The 22,233-nt window shown below is 47.3% G+C and overlaps 1 protein-coding gene across 1 annotated transcript in view; it reads left to right on the top strand.

The window, feature by feature from the left end:
• Positions 1 to 22,233, top strand: part of Fam117a (family with sequence similarity 117 member A) — a 43,790-nt gene that overhangs the window by 4,837 nt on the left and 16,720 nt on the right. The window contains exon 2 of the mRNA XM_032913431.1: positions 21,684 to 21,853. Within this exon, the coding sequence (XP_032769322.1) occupies positions 21,684 to 21,853 (170 nt within the window). The remainder of the gene's footprint in view (positions 1 to 21,683; positions 21,854 to 22,233) is intronic.

Here is a 22,233-nt window from a genome sequence, read left to right as displayed (position 1 = left end):
CCCAAGCAGTTTGGTGGGCTCAGTAGACAAAAGCACTCTCTGCCTGCATTCGCTGCTGAAGTCCGTCCGTTCCGAGTCCCATGGTAGACCCCAGGTCCACGATATTCCTCGATCACAGTAGTAGTTGGGAATTAAACAGCTGCCTCCAGGTTCTTACCAATCTCATCCTGAGTCTTTGTGCTAAAGGATTCAGACTTCATGGTGTGTGACATTTTCTGACAGGTCTGGTTTTGGCATTTTATATATGCTGTCATGTGTATCAAGCACTACTTGACACTAGCTCAAGTGTTCTGCCTGGTCTTACCTGGTCTTACTCTTGTTCTGTGGAACCCTTCTAAGGGCTGGAAAGGTAAACCCGGTGTTTCTTTCCTACTTCATAGAACAAGTGGATACTATATGGGTTACTTGTCTCGTTGCTGAGGCAAAATACCTGACTGAAAAGGAAGGAAGAGTTTATTTCGGTGCATGGTTCAAGGGTCCAGTCCCAGGGAAGCCAGGGAAGCGGAGCGGGAGTTTGGTTCCTCTAGTACATCTGTGCTCAGGAAGCAGAGAGATTCCTGGTGCTCAGCTCTCCTAGGCAGACCTAGAAATGCTGCCACCTCTATTTAGGGTAGGTCTTCCATCTTCAATTAACTTAATAGAGACAGTCCCTCAGAGACATACCCAGAGGCGTGTTCCTTCCATGATTCCAGGTCCCAACAAGGTGGCAATCACAATTAACCACCCCAGATGCCCAACAGCAAGTTAGTTTAAAGCGTGTGGACAATCTCTTGATGACTTAATAATCTGCCCTCCTGGTATGGAATTTCTGCCCCTCTAATACAAAAGTGGTTCTTCCCTGTCTTAGAAGAGGTAGTCGAAGCCAAGGGAAGCTGAGTAGGAACTGCTCTCAGCTTTCTCCTCTGCCTGAGTTGCAGCCTCACAGAGATTCCATTATTTGGTTTGCAGAGTATGAATTAACCAAACACTAGCCAAATCTATTCACATAGTTAGGTCAGAAACAAATCCTGGTCTGAGAGGGAAGAGTTGAGGATACTATTGGAAGTTCATAAATTATCTGTGCTCCAGTTCCTCCTGCCCTGTGGAGCTCCGGATGGGTTGTCCTTCCTGGGCACAGCTGGCTGTGAACATGAAGCCTTCTAGCTCACAGCGCCCACTGGACATCCTAGCTTTCTGGCACTCTGCTCTCTCCCTAGAGTCACAACAGAGTTGCATGTCTAGCTTTAGAGTCATTTAAATGGTTATCCTCAGACTGAGTAAGCTTCAGTTGCCTTTCCTGTGTGGGAGTACCACAGCCAATCTAGAGCAGCTTAAATGAACTTTAAAGCACGCTATCTGAGTATTTCATAATAGGAAAACTGCAAGTCCAGCCCTGGGGAACCTGGAACTGAAGTCTTGGCCATGTACAGACACTTACCCTGCCCTGTTCAGGCACACAGGTCTGTGGTTTGCTCACGAGCCCTAGACAGCTGACACCGGGGGAGGATGGAGTGCCTTGGGCTTCACCCGCCTGCACATTAGCAGTTTGTGCTTCCAGCTCCCTATTAAAAGGGGCGTGTGGAAGCCTGGGAAGATCCTCTAAAGGATTTGATTGCTCTCATGCAGTTGGGCCATGGTTAAGAATTGGGATGCATTCTATTGGAGGCTGCAAGAATGTGTTATTTTTAAATGGTGGACAGTATTTGGCAGGGTAGTGTTGTAAGTTTAGCCCCCCACCCCCACCATAGTTCCCTATCTGCTAATGACAGGCAACTTTTTCCAGGGAGCCATCTTGTTAGGGAACAGGTTAGTGTACCAGCAGCTCTACTACCTTAGTCCCTTGTCCTGTGATCTGAAATGACAACCTTCAGGAGAGCATTGAAGTGATAAGACCAAAGGTGGGATATGATACATAGCCTGCCTGCCTGCCTGCCTGCCTTTCTTCCCTCCTCCCCCCTCCTTCCCTCCCTCCCTCTCTCTCTCTCTCTCTCTCTCTCTCTTTTTTTCTTTCTTCTCTCTTTGCCAGTGTATTTTCCCTAAAGTTAAATTAGATTTCTATTGTCTTCTCTCTTTTCTTTTTTTTTTTTTTTTTTTTTTTTTTTTGAGCTGGGGACCCAACCCAGGGCCTTGCGCTTCCTAGGTAAGCGCTCTACCACTGAGTTAAATCCCCAGCCCCTCTCCTTTCTCTTTTAAAAGTGATCTTGTTTTTTCATCCTGGGATGTATTATGGTGGTAAAGCATGTACCTAGCATGTGCAAAGCTTTGGGTTCTATCCCCATCACTGCATGCACACACACACACACACACACACACACACACACACACACACACACACACACAAAGTGCCATTGCTATAGTTTCATCTGGTCAGCAGTGTAATCAAATCTCTGTAGTGCCTTCTGCCCCATCCTGGAAATTGTGTGCATGCCTTTTTAAGTAGGTACCTAGTATTTCAAGTTCAAGTGCTGCAGTGGAACAAACCCCACAGCTTGAACAGATTTGAGTGCTTTTGCCGAGGGAGGGCCAGGGTGAAGTGGGGAGTGTCATGCTCAATAAATACTTGTTGGATTGAGTTGCTGGAAAGGCAGTGGAGTGCAGAAGGGAGCCACACCTCCCCAGGCTCACTTGTAATGGCCTTTCCCCTCCTGGTCCCCATACACTGTCCCCCTGCGCCCCCAATACCTCTCCAGCTACTTGCAGAACAACCTGCCCATTCTTCGAAGTGTCAGTGTTCTCTGCTTAAATCATTGGGCTTCTTTTCAGCCTGGCTTTTGGGATTCAAGCCCAGCTGGTGACAAGGACGTTGCGTTTCCATGGAAGTCATTGCTGGGCCTGTAGTTCTCTTCCTATCACAGGGGCAAACATGGGCAGTCACCAGGTTGATCCATGGAAAGAAACAGTATGTAGGATTTTGTTATAGTTTTGTTTAAAGTCTGAGCTACCTGGCTCTTGGCCTAGAACTAGGTGTGGTTGATGGATCAAGGAGACTGAGACGAGTGCCCAGTGTCCTTTTACACCAGATAGACCGGTGCCCGTTTTGGTAGTGTTATACTGTACAGCAAGGAGAAGCAGGAATTGCAAAATTCGTGGCTATGTGGGCCAGGCTGCAGAGTTAAAGTGTGCCCTAGCGAGGCTTTCCCAATTGTGATCAGGTTGAAAGCCCCTCCCCCATGCCAGGCACCATCATCCCAGGTATTACTGGTCCTTCTCTTCCCCTGCTAAGTGGGGAATGCAGGGGAGAGGTGTTCGTGATCATTGTCCTCACCCTAGACATTCAGACAGTTCTTCAGTCTGTTTCCCTGTTTGTAACCATGGGTCTAGTGACTTAGACAAAGTGGTTTAATAAACCCGCTCAGCTGGGTGTGACCTTGAGCAGTGCTAGCATGTGATTAAGGAGGGGAAGCAGCTTTTCCCTTCTTCCCTCCTCCCTCCTCTTTCTTCTGCTCCTCTCCTTCCTCCCTTGCCCCTCCTCCACACTCCCTCCACTATGAGTTTTCTGAGCCTGTCTGATCAAACACATGGTTTTGAGAAAACCACCGTTGGTAACCTGTGCGTTGCCTGCCCTGCAGCTGTAGTTTGGCAGAAACCTGTCCTACTGTCCTGGGATGGTGGATCATCTCATCTGCTTAACTCACGCACATCAGACATTACCCAGAACCGGGGGTAGGGAGATGGGGAGGTGGGTGTGATCGATGATAGAAGGGATGCAGTAAATACAGCAGTCTGGATGGAGAAGAGAGAGGAGAGCTGTGGGAGCCGCATTCTTGGGTACAAGCACCTCTTAACCTGAGGGAAACACTGGATGCTACCCCAGTGGAACCGTCACATGAATCATTCTGTGTTCCCAACAGAAAAGTCACAAACAGTTGTTTCTGTAGTAAAAGGCTGAGAATTCCAAATCTGAGAGGCCTCAGATTCAGCTGCATTGCTCAGAGAACTCGAGACAATTGGTACTCAAATGCTGTATATCCACTTTCACCATGCCTTTCTGGTAAGCAGGCATTTCCTGGTTCTTGAAGATAGGGAAACTGAGACCCAGAAAAAAAAAAAAACCCTGCATACAACCATGTGACTGAAAAAGCCCTTTTGCTTGGTTAGGCAAAGGTCTTCCACACGTGGAAGTCTTTTTTTGTGGACTTGCTGCAGCATCCCCACTGCCTACCCAGCACATCTTGAGCTCTGGTTTCCTTTTGATGCGTATCTGTAGTCCAGGCTGAAAGTACACCTGATAAACTGATATAAGAGAACTGGAAATGGGCTGCAGAGATAGGTCAGTTCCTTCAGCATCCCAAGGGGACCACACAGTGGGCTTTCCACACCTTAGACTTGTCCTGTGAGACTGGTGGATATTGGCAAGCCCTGCCTGTGTGGTATGGTGGTGGCCTTTCAGTGTTTGTGGCTGTTGTGAGGTGTCCAGTTGCCATCTGGAATGAGTAGCTCACCAGGGACAGGTAGGGAACTGGGGGAGACTGATGTCCCCCACCTCTGGAGTCACGGTTATGGGTACTGCGTTTGGAATGGTACGGGGAAGATCTGCCTACATAGATGGTGCTTGTAAGAGAGTACCTTTCTTATGTGTAACTGAGTGAAACCATACAAAGCACCTGGGAAGAAATGTGGATGGTGCATTCCTACGGCAGGGGGTGGGCACAGTGGCATTGTGCCACGAAAACAGCTTAGCCCTCCCTCCGTGTTAGGGAAACTCTGGCACCACCACTCACATTCCCAATAGGAAAGCAGCCTGGGGCACCTGATCTGCCGAAGCACAGCCCTCTTCTTGCTTTTGGTTACCTGGAGTGGGGTCCTTGTGGTATTTAATAGCACCCAGTAGGGGGAACAGCAGAGGCTTGGACTCTGGGAGAAAGCTCCTTCTAGGGAGCCTTGCCTGGTGTCTTTCTTGGAGTTAACAAACCCCTGTACAAGATGACTTTCCTCTCTATAGATTTATGTCATGTCCTAATGTTTGTATGGATGCTCGTGCGTACACTTTCTGTTCCAGTTACTTTCCAACCTTGTAAGGCAAAATCTTATTTAACAAATATATAAAAAAACAGTTCTATGTAATAAAGTTCCCATTTGTATAATGTTTTGTTGTTTGTTTTGTATGTTTTTCTGTCTTTAAGTAAAAAGCAAAACAGGAAGCAGGGGCTCAGAGAGCTGGCTCAGTTGCCTCAATGCTTGCTGTGCAAACGTGAGCTCACTCAGATTCCCAGCACCCATGTGAAAGCGGGGTGCAGTTACCCTGTTACCCTAGCACTTTGGGGAGTGGGGATAGGGACATCCCTGAGCTCATAGGCTGGCCAGCCTAGCTGAATTTGTGAACTTCAGGTTTAGTGAGAGACCATGTCTCAAAAGTGAGATAGAGCTGGTAGGATGGTTCAGTGGGTAAAAGCATTTGCCTCACAAGCCTGGCCTGACTTCAGGCTCCGAATCCTGTTGTTGAAGGAGAGAGCTGACTCCTGAAGGTTGTCCTCTGACCTCCACATGCACACTGTGGCATGCACTTCCCTGTATTCCCACACATACCATACACACACAGAGAGAGAAAGAATAATTGAAAGAAAAATTAAGTTTCAGTGTGGTATAACAGGATTTTAATCCCAGCACTCAAGAGGCAGAGGAAGGCAAATTTCTGAATTGCAGGCCAGTCAAGGCTACCTAGTAAGACCCCTCCTCCTAAAACTAAACAATTTGAAAATTCAGTAGAAAAACAGTTGATGGGGGTTGGGGATCTAGCTCAGTGGTAAGGCCCTGGGTTCGGGTCCCCAGCTCCGGAAAAAAAAAAAAAAAAAAAAGCAGTTGATGAAGACTTAGGTTTCATGTGTATGTACACTTGTGCGAACACACACACACACACACACACACACACAAAACACACACATACCACAACACAGAAAGACAGAAACTGACTTTACATCACTATATGTAACTTGTCTGAGCTGTGTGGTCACTGTCCGTGTAAAACAGAACATTTGAATGCTTATGTGCAGGGAAAGGAGTGGAGTTCATAGGCCCGCCAGTTACTGAGACCTCCTTTTGCTTTCTCTTTGTCCCCAACCTCCCATTTTGTCATAGTTGCCTTTTACAAGGTGCCCTGGTTGCCCGTGTGTGTGTGTGTGTGTGTGTGTCTGTGTCTGTGTCTGTTGTGTCTGTGTGTGTGTGTGTCTGTGTGTCTTTGTGTGTTTGTGTGTGTGTGTGTGTCTGTGTGTCTTTGTGTCTTTGTGTGTTTTGAGTGAACATGTGGGTGTCAAGTATGAATGTAGGGAAGTACGTGTCTGTAAAATGCACTGGACAGCCAGCCATCAGGAGAGCAAGTGGCATGTGTGCTCATAGGCAAATTTGGGTAATGGTCATGTATGTGTCCTCTGTACTCATTTCAAATCATTTCCAAATAAAAACATTTAAGCAATAACTACCTAGACCTGTGTGACTATCAAGTTGCTTCTCCATGCTTATAATGTCTCTTACTCTCCCCACTTAGCATATGGGACAGTTGATATGCAAGAAGTTATGGGGGACCTGTCCTGAGTTCACGTAACACTGGAGTGGAGCCCGGGTTTCGCCTCTGTGTTAGATTGCCGTTCAGGAGCCTGTGGCTTACCTTTCTCCAGCTGGACAGAATTGGTCTCAGAGCCTGGGAACTGACCGGGTGCCAGTTGCCGTATTTTCAAGTGCAGCCCTTGCTCCACCTTGAGCAGCAGTGGAGTCAGCAGGGTTGCCCCAGCATGCCGTCTCCCTGAACACGATCCCGCACTGAGCCTGCTCTGTATGCCCAGTGTCTTCTGAAGGGACACGCCTCCTCCCTTGGAGATGAAGCACTAGTACTGTGTTCCTCTGCCCTGCTCTTAGCGCTTCCGTTCTTACAATACACGGAACTGGAAGGTTCATCTGTGCCATAGCCATACAGTAACTACTGCGCATCTGCACAGAGGAGGACAGGGCACATCAGTGAGTTTGGCTTAGAAAGTGATGCCAGATTCTAGGCCTAGTCCAGATGGCTCCTCTGGGCCTGTATACCAGGCAGTTGTACCCTCTGCCTTGTGAATGTGGTAGGTCTTGGGAGTTTGTGTGATTCAGTGCAGGACATTGCACCAAGCGGGGCAGGAGTTAGAACTTAAACTCAGGGAAGTGCCCTTTGATCCATCTGTCCTTTAACTCCAGGCCTGAGGAGGCTGGGTCTGGGATTACTAAGCAGAGTCAGAGGAACAGACTGACCCAGTTGTATTCCCACCCTCCCCTCTTACACACCACACCACCTCAGCCATCTGGCTTTGCTCCTTAAAGGCATCCAGTCATTTTTGCTTATGCTGCAGGGAATGAATGAACCCTAGTCTACTTAGTCTGGTCAGTTGAGCCTGATTCTCACTGTGTAGCCCAGGCTATTGAAAAGTTTGCAGTCCTCCCGCCTCTGTCCTCTGATTGCTGGGACTGCAGGTTATATATCACCACACCGGGCTCAACTAATTAACAAAGCCCCCTCTTTGTTAGAGGTTTTCTGTGACTGGAGAGTCGCCTGGGGGGTTCAGAGCACTTGCTGTTCATACAGAGGATCCAAAACCTTATGGCCTTTATAGGCACCTACACACACACAAGTCCCCACACAGACACTTAAGTACACACATAATTAAGAATCTCTTTTGAAACGGCAGTTTTCTGAACCATCTCCAGTTGTGGTGTGCATCCTTTTATCTCAGGAGCTCACAGTTGCCGCTGTAGACTTGATTAACCTGGCTGTAATTAAGCTGTCCTTAAGGGATTTTTTTTTTCATGGCTCAGCCAGCTATGTGAAGTAGACCTGTGGGCCATTTACTATGTAAGTGTCCCCGCTTGTACTCAGGGTGCTTGTCCTTAGGAAATGATCGAGTTTCATAGACTCCCCTCCACGATCCTCTTTACCTGTGTCTTCCACTGTTCTGGCTGTGTCCTGACTCAAAGTAACTGACGGGCGGTGGACAGAGTCAGAGCAAGGAGGAGGAGGGTGAAAAGAGACTGCTCCCAACGCCTAGGGGGCTGTCTGAAGCCTAGATGTTTGTGTGGGAGCCACTGTGCAAATAACAGTGCTGTCTGCTTCCAAAGGGCTAAACTGAGCTTGCCTTCTGGGTCTCAGAAGCTGGGGTAGGACATTGGGTGGTTAATATCCCATACTGCCTTCTTGAATCCTATTAGCCTTTTGTGTCAGTAAGATAAGCCTTTTCTTTACTTACAGAAGGTAACATTACCATGAAGCAGCTTGGGGGAAGAGGTCTGCTCTGTCACCTATCTTCGGAGTAATGTGTGTTGCCACGCCCTCTGCCTCAGGAAGCTGCTTGCAGAGAGGTAACCAGGGAACAGCCTTCTGTTAGGAGGCCCTTGGCAGCTTCCTTCTCTTCCCGGCAGTTGTCAAGGATCTAAACACCACCCGGGCCACCTAGCCTTGCTTCCCAGGCTGGCTTACCCTGGAGGCGCTGCATAACCTTTGTGCTTCTCTTAGGAAATCTGAACAACTGGCAAGGCCAGGACTTCAGAGCAGGGGCTGTCCTGGAGTGCTTCCCAGCGCACTTCGGGGTTTTTCCACAACCAGGGCCCAGCATAAGTAATTTACCACTGATTTTTGGTTCCTTTCCAGAGGGTCAGGGCCCAGGTATGGATTCACTAGGTGGGATGTAGAACTCTTTTGGGGATCTCCTGTGTTGCTGGGGACATAAAATAGAGCTTAAGTGAGAGGATGACCCAGGCTTTCTGCGAGTGGTACAAGAGTTCACATGGGTTTTTGTTTTGTTTGGCAACGTTGGGGATCGAACCCAGAGCCCCAGACATGCTGGGCAAGTGTTCTACTACTGAGCTGTGTCCCCCAAAAACCTTTCGCATAGGTTTTTATGGATGAGGCAGAGGGTTGGGTGACTGAAGTTCTTGGTTCTGAGGAACCTAGCTGAGCCCTTGTCCCTAGACCAGCCCAGGGCAGAATGAATCGGAAACCAAGGTTAAGTGCAGCAGATCCTGACAGAGTCCAAGCTAGCGAAGTGTAGCAAGCCAGCACCCTATGTGCCCTCTGCTCCTGAGTAAGCCTGGTGGTTACTGCAGCTTGCCCTGCCGTGTGACCAGGCCTTCTGCCGTGGCCAGCCACAGGTAAATTGAGCACTGTTTATACTTTCCTGCTTGGGAGGAGGTGGGCAGGGACATCTGGGAGCCTACAACACAGCTGTCTTAGCTGCTTGGAAGGCTTGTTTACCTTTGACTTTGTACTGTTTTCCTTTTCTCTCCCTTGTGCCCCAGATGATAACATGAGTTCTGAGATCCCACTTGAGCTGCAGCGGTCCATAGCACTCTCTTCTTTATCCTCTAGGGGTTGGAACCTTCCACCCTCAAGGGCAAATACTGAGTCAGGAACCTGTAAGGATCTCTTCCTGGTGCTGTTTTCAGGGACAGACTACTTAAAAAAATCTCCCTCATTCAATGCTGATGAGTGAGTTCAGTTCCTCCCATTGTCAAGATAGACTCCCCAGCATTTTAAGCCCAGCACTTGGGGACAGAGGTAAATGGATCCCTGAGTTGAAGCTAGCCTGGTCTACACAGTGAGTTCCAGGGCAGCCAGGGCTACAGAGAAACCCTCAAAAAAAAAAAAAAAAAAAAAAAAAAAAAGTCAGAATCTCATTGGGTAGCCTTGGCTAGCCTGGAACTAGCACTAGATATATAGGCTAAGTTGTCGGAATGCTGTCCTGTGTTCATCAATATATGTGTGTCTAGACAGACTTCCACATGTGTACATCCATGTGCAGTCTTTTTCAGTTAATTATTTGAAACTACCATGACAACACCCCCACCACCACTACACCCCCCCCGTCATTTCAGCAGCTTCTTCTGGCAATAAAGACAGTTTGCGTCACAATGTTATCATGTCGAAGGAAATTAACTGTGCCTATGTATCATTTAGCATTTAGCATCCCGCCTGTTTTCACACTTCCCATCGGTGGCTTGCTTTGTAACCTTGGTATAGAGGTTAGAGCTCAGGTCTCACACATACTGGACCAATGCTCTTCCCATATCCTCAGCATAAAGGGTCTTACTTAAATCTTACTTAAAAAGCCTCTCAATCCAGAGTTATTCCGTGTGTGTGTGTGTGTGTGTGTGTGTGTGTGTAGAGATTATTTGTATAAGTACATGTGTGAACACTTGTGGATGCTAGAGACTGATGTCAGGTATCTTTAATTGTTCTCCATCATCTCCTCTTCCCCTCCCTCTCTCCCCATCTCCGCTCTCCCTGTCCCCTTCTCCCCTCACCCCTCATCCCTTTCCCTCTCCCCCCACCTCCTTCTCATTTTTAACAAAGTCTGTTAACCTGGACCTGGAGCTTGCTGTTGGTCTGATCTAGGTGGCCAGCAAGTACCTGAAATGTCCTCACCCCTGGGTGCTGGGACTTTGCAGGCACACGCTTGTACTACACTTAGCTTTTATGTGGATGCAGGATCCTAGAAGAACCTCATGCTTGCTCAGTAACATTTTACCCACTGAGCTACCTCCCAGCCCGTCCCTTCACTTCATTGTTGTCGTCGTATCTCTGTCCTGTGCTTGTGTGGTATGTACATGTCACATAGTGCCCATGTGAAGGTCAGAGGACATTTTGGGGCCCATTCTGTCCTCCCACCTTTACAGTGAGGTCTAGTTGTGCTTTACCCACCGAATCTTCTTACCAGCCCATATTTTAAATAACATTTCTTTGTCTAATTTAGTGTTTTATTCTTCAAAAATTTCATACATATAAACAATGCATTTTATCTCTCACAACTCTTTCCCCATAATACATTTTCAAAAGTCATTTTAAGACAGGTGGTGGTAGTGTAGAGAAATGCAGACCCTCCGAGTTCGAAGTCAACCTGGTCTACAGAGTGAGTGTCAGGATAGCCAGGCTACACAAAGAAACCCTGTCTTGGAAAAAAAAATAAGTCATTTTGGAGTTCTTCTAGATCCCGTAATTTCTATTCCTGTTTCCTCAGAAGATAAAGGCAGGTGAATCTGTGAGTTCAAGACCAGCCAAGGCAATATAGTGAGATGTTATCTCAAAACAAAAGTAAGCTTTTCATGGGTAAAGGTGTGTCTTTAAACTGGTTACTTTAGGAAGTATGTAGGACCAGGCTGTTCCTAAGTGGTAATACTGTCGTTGAAGACAGGGCGGGGATTGAGCATAAGTACACACCGTGTCATTAACTGTGCATCCACCCCAGTCGGGCTGAATTTGATCACTTTAGGTGGTCACCACCAGCTCTCTCACTGCATTATTCTCCTCTTATATAAGCCTCTTAAGTGGCTTATAGAGTGATACTTTGGCATTGTGTAAATATCCCTTTCCTCATAACCTTTGGCTCAGTAGTCTTGGCATCTCTTCGTGATTGAGGTATTCCATTGAGAGTTTCATAAAGACAGTTCTGAATTAATGGGTCTTGACAAGAATATTGACATGACCAATTCAACAGGAGGAATGACAGAAACAATGTCCTTCGGGCGGGAAAGGTGACAAAACGGGGCTGTCCTATTTTGTCATCATAAGCATTTTGTGTAACTTGGCTAATACTGAATTGCATACCGGTTGCTTAAACAAATGCTGCCTAGAAGTTTGCTGGAAGCCAGGAAGAAAGCAGACCAGAGAGAGTTAAAATTACTAATGGTTTATTCATAAAGTAGAGTTTATTTTGATTGAGGAAATTACTTGATTGATAGTAATCTGTAATCTTATTTCCCTTTTACCTGGTTTTACCTTCCTCGCTAGAACTTGTCTTGCTTTTAAATTGTTTTCGTCTTTCCTTGACTAATCCACCATGGCCAGAGACTAAAAGCAATGTTCCTGAGTCCCAAGTAGGATCATCTGGTTCCTAGCAGGGGAAGGGACTAGAACCTTTTGGTTCGAATTGTTTCCTGAACCAAGGCAGCCAGGAAGCCACAAAACAGTTGAGTCTTTACTAAATACAAGTGTGGGAAATGTTCGTTGAAAAATCTTCTATTCGGGGGAATAAAAGGTTTCACTTTGCACTTTGACCTTGGAGAGATGAGTTCACCTTCACCATGAGGTCATAAGAGAGATTCTCTGCCCCACAGTGGAATGCATGACCATGTGGGATGCACAGAATCAGAACAGAAACCAAGGTATAGTTTCACAGTTGTCCTCTTGCAAAACTCATTTTAGATGAACGTCCCTAATCTGGTTCTCCCTTCACCCTACTTACCTTAAAAGCTAACTTAAGAGCTGACTGGATGTCATGATTTCTTTTCTGTTGGATAGAAATCAGATTACCGTTAAGAAGGGAAGCAAGGAGAAAGATGTTTGTTTGTCCTTTGAGTTTGTATGTCCCCAAGGAACCTATTACTATCAGACAACCACGAGGTGAGGATTGTTTTATGGGAGGAGGTTGGGCTACTGTGTGGGCTCTTCTTGCAAAGGCTCCATTAGATCCTAAGGAAAGCAAGCTTTCCTTTAGTAACTGCTGGGGGTTTGTTTTGTCTTGAGAATGCTCCGATCCCACAGAAACTCCTCTTCAGAGAATCAAGAAAACGGGTGAAAAGTTCACACTACTTCCTTTTCTTCTAACTGTAGTTTCTTGAGAGCTGAACAAATGTGAGAGACCAGCAGCCTGCTTCTTTGATGCTCACACACTCTGCGGTTACCCTCTGCCTCCTGGAAGATACAGAGTTAGTGTATTCCTTATATTTTTCCCACAGTGACATCTCCAAAAAGGCTTCTCTTGGCCCATTCTTCTATCTGCCTGCTGACATGATCTACATTTTGCATGATCTACATTTTGGGAAGTCAGACTTGAAGCCAGAAATGGTTTCGCTGGTTCTCTCTTGAGTTGTACGTTTAAATATGGTGTCAAAGTGATTGATGGAGGGTTTGGCTGAGCAGTTCTTAGAGTGTGCACAAATACCATTGCTCTTTTCTGGGTAAAATCTCCTTGGTAGGGGAAGCATGATGGAACCTTTACCCCCTTCCAGTCTAGTTCTTTTGAGTTTCTTCTCCCTGGGAGGGTTGAAGTTAGCTGTGGCTTAGTGTTGAAAGACATGTTAGTCAGGATTGGGGATATAGTTCAGCAATAGAGTGCTTCCTTGAGTTTCAGTGCTAGACAACGGAACAAAGAAAACCGTCTCACCCAGATTTAACGTAGCCAGCTGGGATAGATGGGGTCTCCGTGGGCTTTCCATGGAGGTCTTCTAACCTCAGATAGTCATAGTGGGGGTTTCAGTGTCACCACAGCTTCTCTTCCAAAACCCACGTGTCCCTGAGTTGAGCAGTGAAATGGCCCCAAACCACAGCGAGCTCGTGAGGCCATCACGTGTCCAGAAATGGAAAGACAATCCCTGTGAGGCTGTTTGGAGGAATTTCCCCTTCATCCTGCAAATCAGTTCTTGGGGAAATGCTGTCTTTTGTTCTCCAGATTTCTCAAGTACTGCACCTCAAGTGGACAGGGTAGGGCAGGAGCCCTCAGGGTTCCACCATTCTGCCCCGGCTTTGCCTGCTTCTCATCCCTAAGTGAAGATCATTGGTTGGAAAACCAAAGGAAGCATGAGCATGCATCTGAGCACGGAGAGAAATGAGGGTCCTTGCAGCACTGTGCTGCTCACGGGGTGGGCATGGATAGCTTTGAGCTTCATGTTTTCACTCCTCCGTTTGTCTTGTTTCCTATAGCATATTTGTAGCTTTTGTTATGAGGGCTATTTTCTCTTTAAAGATTTATTTATTTATTATATGTAAGTATGCTGTAGCTGTCTTCAGACACCAGAAGAGGGCATCAGACATCATCATAGATGGTTGTGAGCCACCATGTGGTTGCTGGGATTTGAACTCAGGACCTCTGGAAGAGCAGTCAGTGCTCTTAGCCACTGAGCCATCTCTCCAGCCCCTATTTTCTCTTTAAAAGAGGGAGGGGAGAAGGCTAGCACTAAGAATGCTTCAAAGCCTGACAGCATGAGAAAGTAACTCATACCTTGTTTGTTGAACCAGCTAGTTGTTGAGTTTTTGCTGGGTGTAAAATTACATCTCTATTTTGGAGGTATATACTGGTGGTGGAATTAAGAGCATCTTCCCATCCTAGGTTCCTTCCTCCTACATGGCCTGAAAGACAGCAAAATGATGGACTTGTCCCTTCAGGTGCCCAGCCAGAAGTCTTGGGTCAGAGCTGATTTCTCCCCATCCCTGGCCCAGCTGAGAAGAACCAGAAATGTCTCATACCCTACATTATCTGAGGTCTTCATCCTGAGAACTCTCACCTCTCTCCTTCGAGTTCCTCTGCTGGGGTTAGGTTTGAGTTGAGTTCTAGGGAAGGATCTTGGGAGAGGCAGAGACGAATTGGTGACCCTTCTGAAAGCACCTTCGCTGGGGGATATCCCCTACCACTGTGCCTGGTGTCGGATAGCTGGCATTGGTGGGGCAGTGGCATCAGCTCTCTCCTCTGCCACCCTGCCAGTAGCTTCTTGTCTTACTCTTCTCCCATCAGCAGAGACCATCAGCGAGTTGATGCTCAGTAGGCACTAAAGGTGTTGTCTGCCGCGTGTGCTGTTGGCTTGGTTGACACCACCTGACCGCTGGGCCCCTCCTCTCTTAGCCCCTCTCCCTGGAGCCATACAAGTGTAGCAGTTGGGAGACAGGGCCAAGTGGCTCTGGAAGATAGCACCTAAGGCTCCTTATCTAGTATGTGCTGTTTTGTTTTGTTTTCTCCATTTGCTGTTGCCCAAGAACCAAAGCATCCGCCACTGCTCAGCTGTGTGGTGAAATGGTCTGGCCTGGTGCCAGGGTGCCTCGCCAGGTGGCTGAGCTGTGGAGGCTGCTGCATGCGATGGGCTGATAATACCCCATGGTGCTGTAAACAGGACACCCCACCCTCCTGCAGACACCCAGCCCATGCCCCAGTGCTGCCTGCTTTGTCATTGCCTGTCATGATACTGGCTTGTCTTCGCTGATACAGGAGCTGATTGTTCTGTTTCTCTCCCAGGTTCCCAAATCTGAGAGGGGCGCTTTCCAGAAATAAAACCAGTTCATCTTTCAGCCACAAGCAACCGTTTTGACTTCTCAACACTTCCTATCCTTTAGCTGTAATCACACAAGTGCAGGACAGAGCCCACTCCCCAGATCTTTCCGGTCTGCCCATAGGCACCCACTTCCCTCTCACTTGTGGGACTGCTGTGGGAGGCTTGTGAGCAGTGGGACCTAAGCACCCATCTACAGCTGCCGATGTCCAAGTCTCTAAGAAGCTTTATTGACTTTTGCTTGCTTGAGACAAGGGATCCCCCTGTAGCCAAGGCTGGCCTGGAACCCCTGTGCTGGGATTACAGGCGAGTATCACTTGCCTGCTACAAGCTGTTTGATCTCCTTTCCACACACTTTTCTCAGATAATATCCAGGACAGCAATAGACTGTCCCTAGTAAAGGAAAGGACTTTCACAGTAAGTGCTGTGGGGATAGGCCTGTAATCAGCACTACTGTGAGTGTGAAGTCGGGAGTGTGAAGTTAAGGCTTCCCTAGGCTAAAGATTGAATTAGAGATACCCTGGGCAAGTTAGTGAGACCCTGTCCTAAAATAAAAAGTAAAGAGAGGGCTGGGGCCATAGCTCAGGGGTAGAGTGCTTGCCTGGTGTGTGTGAGGCCCTAGGTTCAATCCCAGGGCCTGCGATACACTTTCTTAGTTGGGAAACACAGGCCTCCAGATACTGTGGATAGAACCTTCTCAGAGCAGACGTCTCAGTCGTCTTCTCTTTCTCCACCTCCTTCCCTGTATCTTCCTAAGGAGTAAAAGCATGTTTGCATTTCTTTTTCTCTTCAGAATCGATTCCTAGGAGGTAAGGTGGGCCAGACTGGGCCCTGCTGGCTGAGGGAAGGCAGGTCGGTGAAGATGGCAGGTGGCTGCAGTCACACTGCTCTGAGGATATGGCTGTCAGACCTATGCTGTTGGGACAGCCCCTCCTATGTATCAGGGGACCGCACTGTGCCCGCTAGTCTGCAGCCTCTTTAAGGATGGCACAGGATCATATCACTATCTGGTTTTGGCTTTGGTTTGTCCTTAGGGGAGATTGGTGCTTTTGAGTTACTCAGTTCTGGTGCCTAAAACAACAGGTGCTTGCCAAACCATTTGGGGGGGATGTTTATGAAATAAGCAGGAGGTTTTTTTTTTTTTCTTTTTCTAGTCAAAAACCTAATCTTTTAAAAGTGCCCTTTCCTTTATTTCCTAGGCATGAAAGAAACGTGGCATTTTCAGAGAGGTTGGAACATGCCAAGAATTTGGGGATTTGGGAGGGGCCATGGAGCCTTGCTAAGGGCTCTGAGACAGGAGGTAATTCTACCTTGTGGCTAGCCAGGAGCTGAGCCAGCAGTGCTGGGATGTGGCTGCTGTGGAGATAAGGCTGGAGCCCAGCTGTGACCTCATCTGAGGGGGTGGGGAAGCAGGTGGGTCCCGCAGGTGAGCTGAGCAAGGTCTGTCTGCCAGCAAGGGAGGCAGGGCAGCCTTCCACACGGACACTTGCCTTTCCTCATTCTAGTCTCTCCTTCCCTCCCTTTCTAGCTTTTTTCCTGTAAGTTTTATTCCTTTTTACCATTTCTGTTATTTTTATGTATATATGGAGGACAAGTCACACAGCTGTTGTGATTAGTTTTGATCAGTGGCAGTTGAGAAGAACGTGATACCAAGTAGAATAATGGCTGGGTCTCGTACCAATTCCAGGAATTTGAGTATTTCCTGGACACCGTCTGTCAGTACTGTGAGTGAAATACCATTTCGTTCCCTGTTGTTGAAATCAGACCCCAGCTAAATAGTTTACTGACTAGGGTGGTTCCGAGGGTGGTGAGAGCCGATGTAAAATCAGTGTGGTGGCAGTTGTTGCTAGGTGATAGATTCCTCTGTTACAGGTTTCAAAGGCCTGACAAGAAACACATGGAAACAAATATACTTCACAGCAGACCCCCGGCCTCTACCGCACACATGCACGCACACGCACATGCGCGTGCACACACACACTTAGGGGATATATGGATACACACGCACACACACACACACACACACACACACACACACACACACAATCCTAAGAGGAGCTGGTGGGGCAGTTCCCCTCCAGGTATCCAGCCTTGGAGCAGGTAGAGAGGGGCTTGGTTTAGGTATAGGACACAGCCACCTTCTTGAGATGTGGGGTGTGAACGGGCGCTGCCTCTCTGTGTTTGACATTCCTCAGTCTCCCTATGCCTTTCCAGGGCGGACAAGAGAGGAAAGGGTGACTGCAGACCAAAGTAATTTGTAGTAATGGGGCAAGACTGAAAGGTATTCGCCAAGCAGATGTTTCAGAATCTCTGCAGTGTCTTCCTGCTGAGAGGATAGGGCAGGTGACTCTGACTGACCTTTCTCCCCCATCACTGTTCCTCAGCCCTGGAGGGAGTCTCTGTCCTTCAAAAACTAGGAAGAAGCAGCTGCTAGGATTGTGACATCCCAGCCCACATGCCAGTCATTTTCTTACCCACTTCTTTGATTATCTGTCATGTAATGCTGCAAAGGTGCTTTCTAGAGGCCGTGCCTTCTAATTGGGTTCTCAGGGACTGCCTTAAAAGAGGCCTAGAGGACAGGATTTCTGTGTCTGAGCCGGTTTCCATAGTAGACCAGAAGCCTCCAGAAATATTTGAATTACCACATTTCCACCTTAAGCCCAGCTCAGAATAATGACTGATTGAATTGCTTGTATAGAAGGTAAACTTGAGGCTTGAACCAGTGGGCCTGTTAGTAAACCACTGCCGTAACAAGGTCACAAGAAAGCGAAAGAGGAGGTGGGCCCCCAGAGCCTCAGACCCAGACACACAGATAAGTGGCTATGAGGTCTTTCCTGAAGGTGAGCGGCTGCTGCGAATCCGCGTAGGTGCAGTGGTGTAATTACAGAAGCTTTATCTTTCTACTATAGATTTTTCAGTTTTATTCAAGTGCTTGGGTTCTTGCCAACTTGGGCTCTGCTGTAGACTCTGTAGACACTGGGGGCTACAAAGCTAAGTCAGAGCCCGATTTCACAGGCTGTTCATTCTCTAGGAGTCACAAATGCCTGCAACCCTAGAGAGAGGCAGTAAGTCCAAGGAGAGTACAAAGTATGCCGAGCAAACCCAGGACATTCCAAAGCTCTCAGGGGATTCCCAGGGTCTGCAGGCGAGGGAGGAGGCCTGGTGCTTGGCTCAGACATCAGCAACAGAGAGGAACAGGCCTGGTCAATGGTGGAAATGGCACAGTGTAGAGGAAGGAATGTAGTGCACAGGACAGGTAAGTAGGCCAGAGCATGGGGCCTGTGACACCTGCGTGCTTGTGTGCATGCTGTACACTGCACAGCCAAGGCATGAGAATGGAGGACAGAGGACAACCGAACAACTTTCCGGAGTTGGTCTTATTTCCACCAGTGAGTCCAGGGCATCACACTTGGGCCTTTAGGCTTAGCATCCAGGTGCCTTTTCCTTTAGGTCACCTTGTAGCTCCTGACTTCCAATTCTGAAAGGGCCTTTGGAGAATTTTAGAGTAGAGATTTTGTGAACATTTAAAATAATGTATTGTGGGTTGGGGATTTGGCTCAGTGGTAGAGCGCTTGCCTAGGAAGCGCAAGGTCCTGGGTTCGATCCCCAGCCCCGGAAAAAAAAAATAATGTATTGCCAGGCATGGTGGTACACACCTATAATGCTAACCACTGGGAGGTAGAAAAGGAGTGCGAGTTTAAGGCCTGATTGGGCTACGTAAAGAGACCAACTGAAAAAGCCTACAGCAGGGGCGGTGGTGGTGCATGACTTTAATCCCAGTGTAAGGAGGCAGAGACAGGTGGATCTCTGAGTTGAGGCCAGCCCAGTCTACAAATTCTAGGACAGCCAGGGCTACACAAAGAAACCATGTCTTGGAACAAAGCAAAAAAAAAACCAACAACAACAACAACAAAAAAACACCACCCAAGATCTGCCTGGATGCAATAGTGAGACACTGTCTCAAAAACAACTTCCTGGTAAAAGTATGTTGTAGTCAGCATATATTGATTTAGAAAGGAGGTAGAGACACAGCCAAACAACATCATGGTGTGCTTCCATCACCACCACCACCACCACCACCACCACCATCATCATCATCGTCATCATTGACAGGGTTTCTCTGCATAGCTCTGACTGTCTGGAACTCTCTCTGTAGACCAGGCTGGCCTCCAACTTGGTGTTCTGCCTGTCTCTGCCTCCTGAGTGCATTCATAGCCCTGTTTGTTTGTTTGTTTCGTTTTTTATCCCAGCCCATTTTATGATTTTAAAATGTATGTGTGTTCACATTCAGAAAGTAAGGTCCCATGATGAAACTTATTTTCTTTCTAGATAGGGTCTCTCTATGCAGCCCTGGCTAGCTTAGAACTCACTGTGTAAGGCTGGCTTCGAACTTAAGAGATCCACCGCCTCCTGAGTGCTAAGATTAAAGGTGTGAGTCACCGTTCATAATTAACAGTGATTAGCTCTGGGTGAGGAGGTGGGTGTGTGTGTGTGTGTGTGTGTGTGTGTGTGTGTGTGTGTGTGTGTGTGTGTGTGTGTTTTGTGTTTGGTTTATATATTTCTTGAATTTTTGGACAATTCATACTTTTGTCATTGGAAGTCAATTTTAGTCTCTTCTAAGTTGAGTACTTATCTGCTGGCTGAGGGAGGTGTCTTATATATGACAAAGGTTACATTAAAAACTAAGAATGAGGCTCATCAAAACAGCATCGATGAGCTCCATATTAGAGGGCAAGCCAAGTGTCCAGCAAAGTAGGAGTGCTTAAACAAATCACCATTTGATATCATAAAATCTTTAAAAATGGCAAATATGTGGATCATCAATACTCTGAATTGGGATTTTGTAATGTATGGGACAAGATGAAATATATTTTATATTGATTATAAGCCTGTCAAAACATATGTAAATATCTAAATTAATTTGAAGACGTTCACATTGTTGGTATCTTTTTCTTTTTTAAACTGGTTAACATAAATAATGTAAAATTTGCTGCCAGGCAGTGGTAGCGCACACCTTTAGTTCCAGCACAGGAGAGGTAGAGGCAGGTAGATCTCTGTGAGTTCCAGGACAGCCAGGGCTACACAGAGAAACCCTGTCTTGAAAAGCATAACAACAAAGTTATGATTTTAAGAATCTTAAGTTTGCAGTGCGGTGGCATAAGTACATGGCAGTGCAGCCATTAGTGTGCCATTTCTGGAATGTTACGACCAGAGGGTAGGTATCTATTAACAGAACCCTTCCCCTTCCTTCTGTGCCCATGGTCCCCGTACCCCTTCTGTCCCCATGGATCTGCCCACTCCAGATGTTTCACGAAGTGGACTCATGTCACATTTGCCGTCTGTCTGTTTCCAGCTTGTTTCACCCTGTGCCACCAGGTTGCCTCCCATTTAGGGCTATTATAATTGATATTACTGTGATCATAAGTGTACAAATAACTTTCAGGGTTTTGTTTTTTGTTTTTGAGGGGAGTCTCTACCTAGAGTTGGAATTTCTGGACCCCGAGGGAATTCTCTGTTTAATTTTTTGGGGAACTGCCAATCTTTCTGTGTCTTTTTAATGTAAACCTCTTCGAGTCTATTTATACCTACAGTTCCCAGTTCTTTCTGCTGTGCTGAATATACACATAAATCACCAAGGGATTACCACAGATGTGAAAGCAGTTTGTTCTGTTTAAAGGCGAGCCTTTATAGATCTGCAGATAGTGGAGTGTTTGAACGTGGACATAGAAAACAGAGTCAGCCCAGACCCCTGAGACTTCCAGATGATCCCAGAACGCTTATGTTTTAAAAAGTGTTTCAACTTTTAATTTCTCCCAGAAATCTTAAGCCAGTGTAAAATAAAATGAATGCATTTATAATTGCCCCCCCCTTTGTGTATTTGTTTTTGCCGTTCAGATAAAAGTGAGAGAAGGGGTTGGAAAAGACCTGCAGACTGGCATACTGTCCTCTACTGCACTCCTCCTCTTAGAGCTTTGGGGCTCCTTCCAGGCCAGTGCCCTAGCTCTCCTGGAGCTGCCTGGGCTGGAGGAAGTAGTAAGAATCCTTCATGCTGGGCATGGAGGTACACACTTGTAATCCCAGCTGCTGGGGAGACAGAGGCAGGAGGATTGTAAATTCAGAGTGGGCCTGGGCTACGTAGCCCATTCAAGGCCTCCTGGGTAATGTAGCAAGATCCTATCTCAAAAAAGTGGAGAGAAAATAGGACTGTGGAGTACAGTTCTTGTTTAGCCTATGTAAGGCTCTGGATCCAGTCTCAGCACCACAAAAAGAAGAAAAGAATTTTTAATTAGTTGAGCCAAGTTTGGGCAGCAAAGAAGATTCAAAATGGACATGGGAGGAGGGAAGAAGGGCAGAAAATGTAAAAGGGGAAGAAGGCCCGGTTTTATGAACATGGAGTCCCTCTAAGGCTGGGAAACAGCTCCTCCAAGGAGTCTCTCGGGGTGGATACTTGGGAGGGCTGCGCTCAGAAGTCTCCTGGGGCAGGAATAAAGAGCATCATAAAGGGACCTCTGTGTCTACCGTGAAATGGTGAGAAGGGACCGCAGTGATGTCAGGACCGCTGGTCAGACAGGATGTGCTTTTGCTGCTATGAATTCTCTCAGGAAGGAGGAAAGAAATGGCAGGCAGGTGAGGTATCCTGGGAGAGAGGAGACTGGTTGTCATGACTCCTTCCTCCATACTGATGCCAAGGCCTCGTGGGTTGTGCTCTCTTTCAGCTAGCGTCCCGTGTTCGGTGGCCCCGGAAAAGCCAGTGTGTAGGCCCCAGCCACCCCAGGTCCGACGTACTTTCTCCCTGGACACCATCCTCAGTTCCTACCTTCTGGGCCAGTGGCCACGAGATGCGGATGGGGCCTTCACCTGCTGTACCAATGACAAGGCCACCCAGGTAATGGGATCAGGAGGGGTGGGAGGCTGGCTGACTCCACTGGTGAGTGACTTTGTCACAGAAGTGACTTGTCCTGGATTTTAGGTACACATAGAAACTTTTCTTCTTCTACTGTTTACCAGGGTTTTTCCATCTTTCTTTTCTTTTGTAAACATAGGTGAAAGTGAGTTTGTGTTCCACCTGTCTGGTGGAAAGGGGCCGTCAAGCTGGGGTTTACAGTTTGGATTTCAGGATTTGCATGCAGAGAATCTGCAGCTGACTTTAGAGTCTGGGACTTTTTAAAACGAGATTTGCCTTCCTGAAGTTAAACTAAGGCCAACATTTGGTCCAGTTTGCATTCCCCAGGCATCCGAGGGAATCAGTAGGAATAGGGCACTCCT

This window comes from Rattus rattus, chromosome 9 (assembly GCF_011064425.1).
Source record: "Rattus rattus isolate New Zealand chromosome 9, Rrattus_CSIRO_v1, whole genome shotgun sequence".
Taxonomy (NCBI): Eukaryota; Metazoa; Chordata; class Mammalia; order Rodentia; family Muridae; genus Rattus; species Rattus rattus.
Note: the sequence above shows the minus strand (reverse complement) of the source record. Positions and strands in the feature narration are given on the sequence as shown.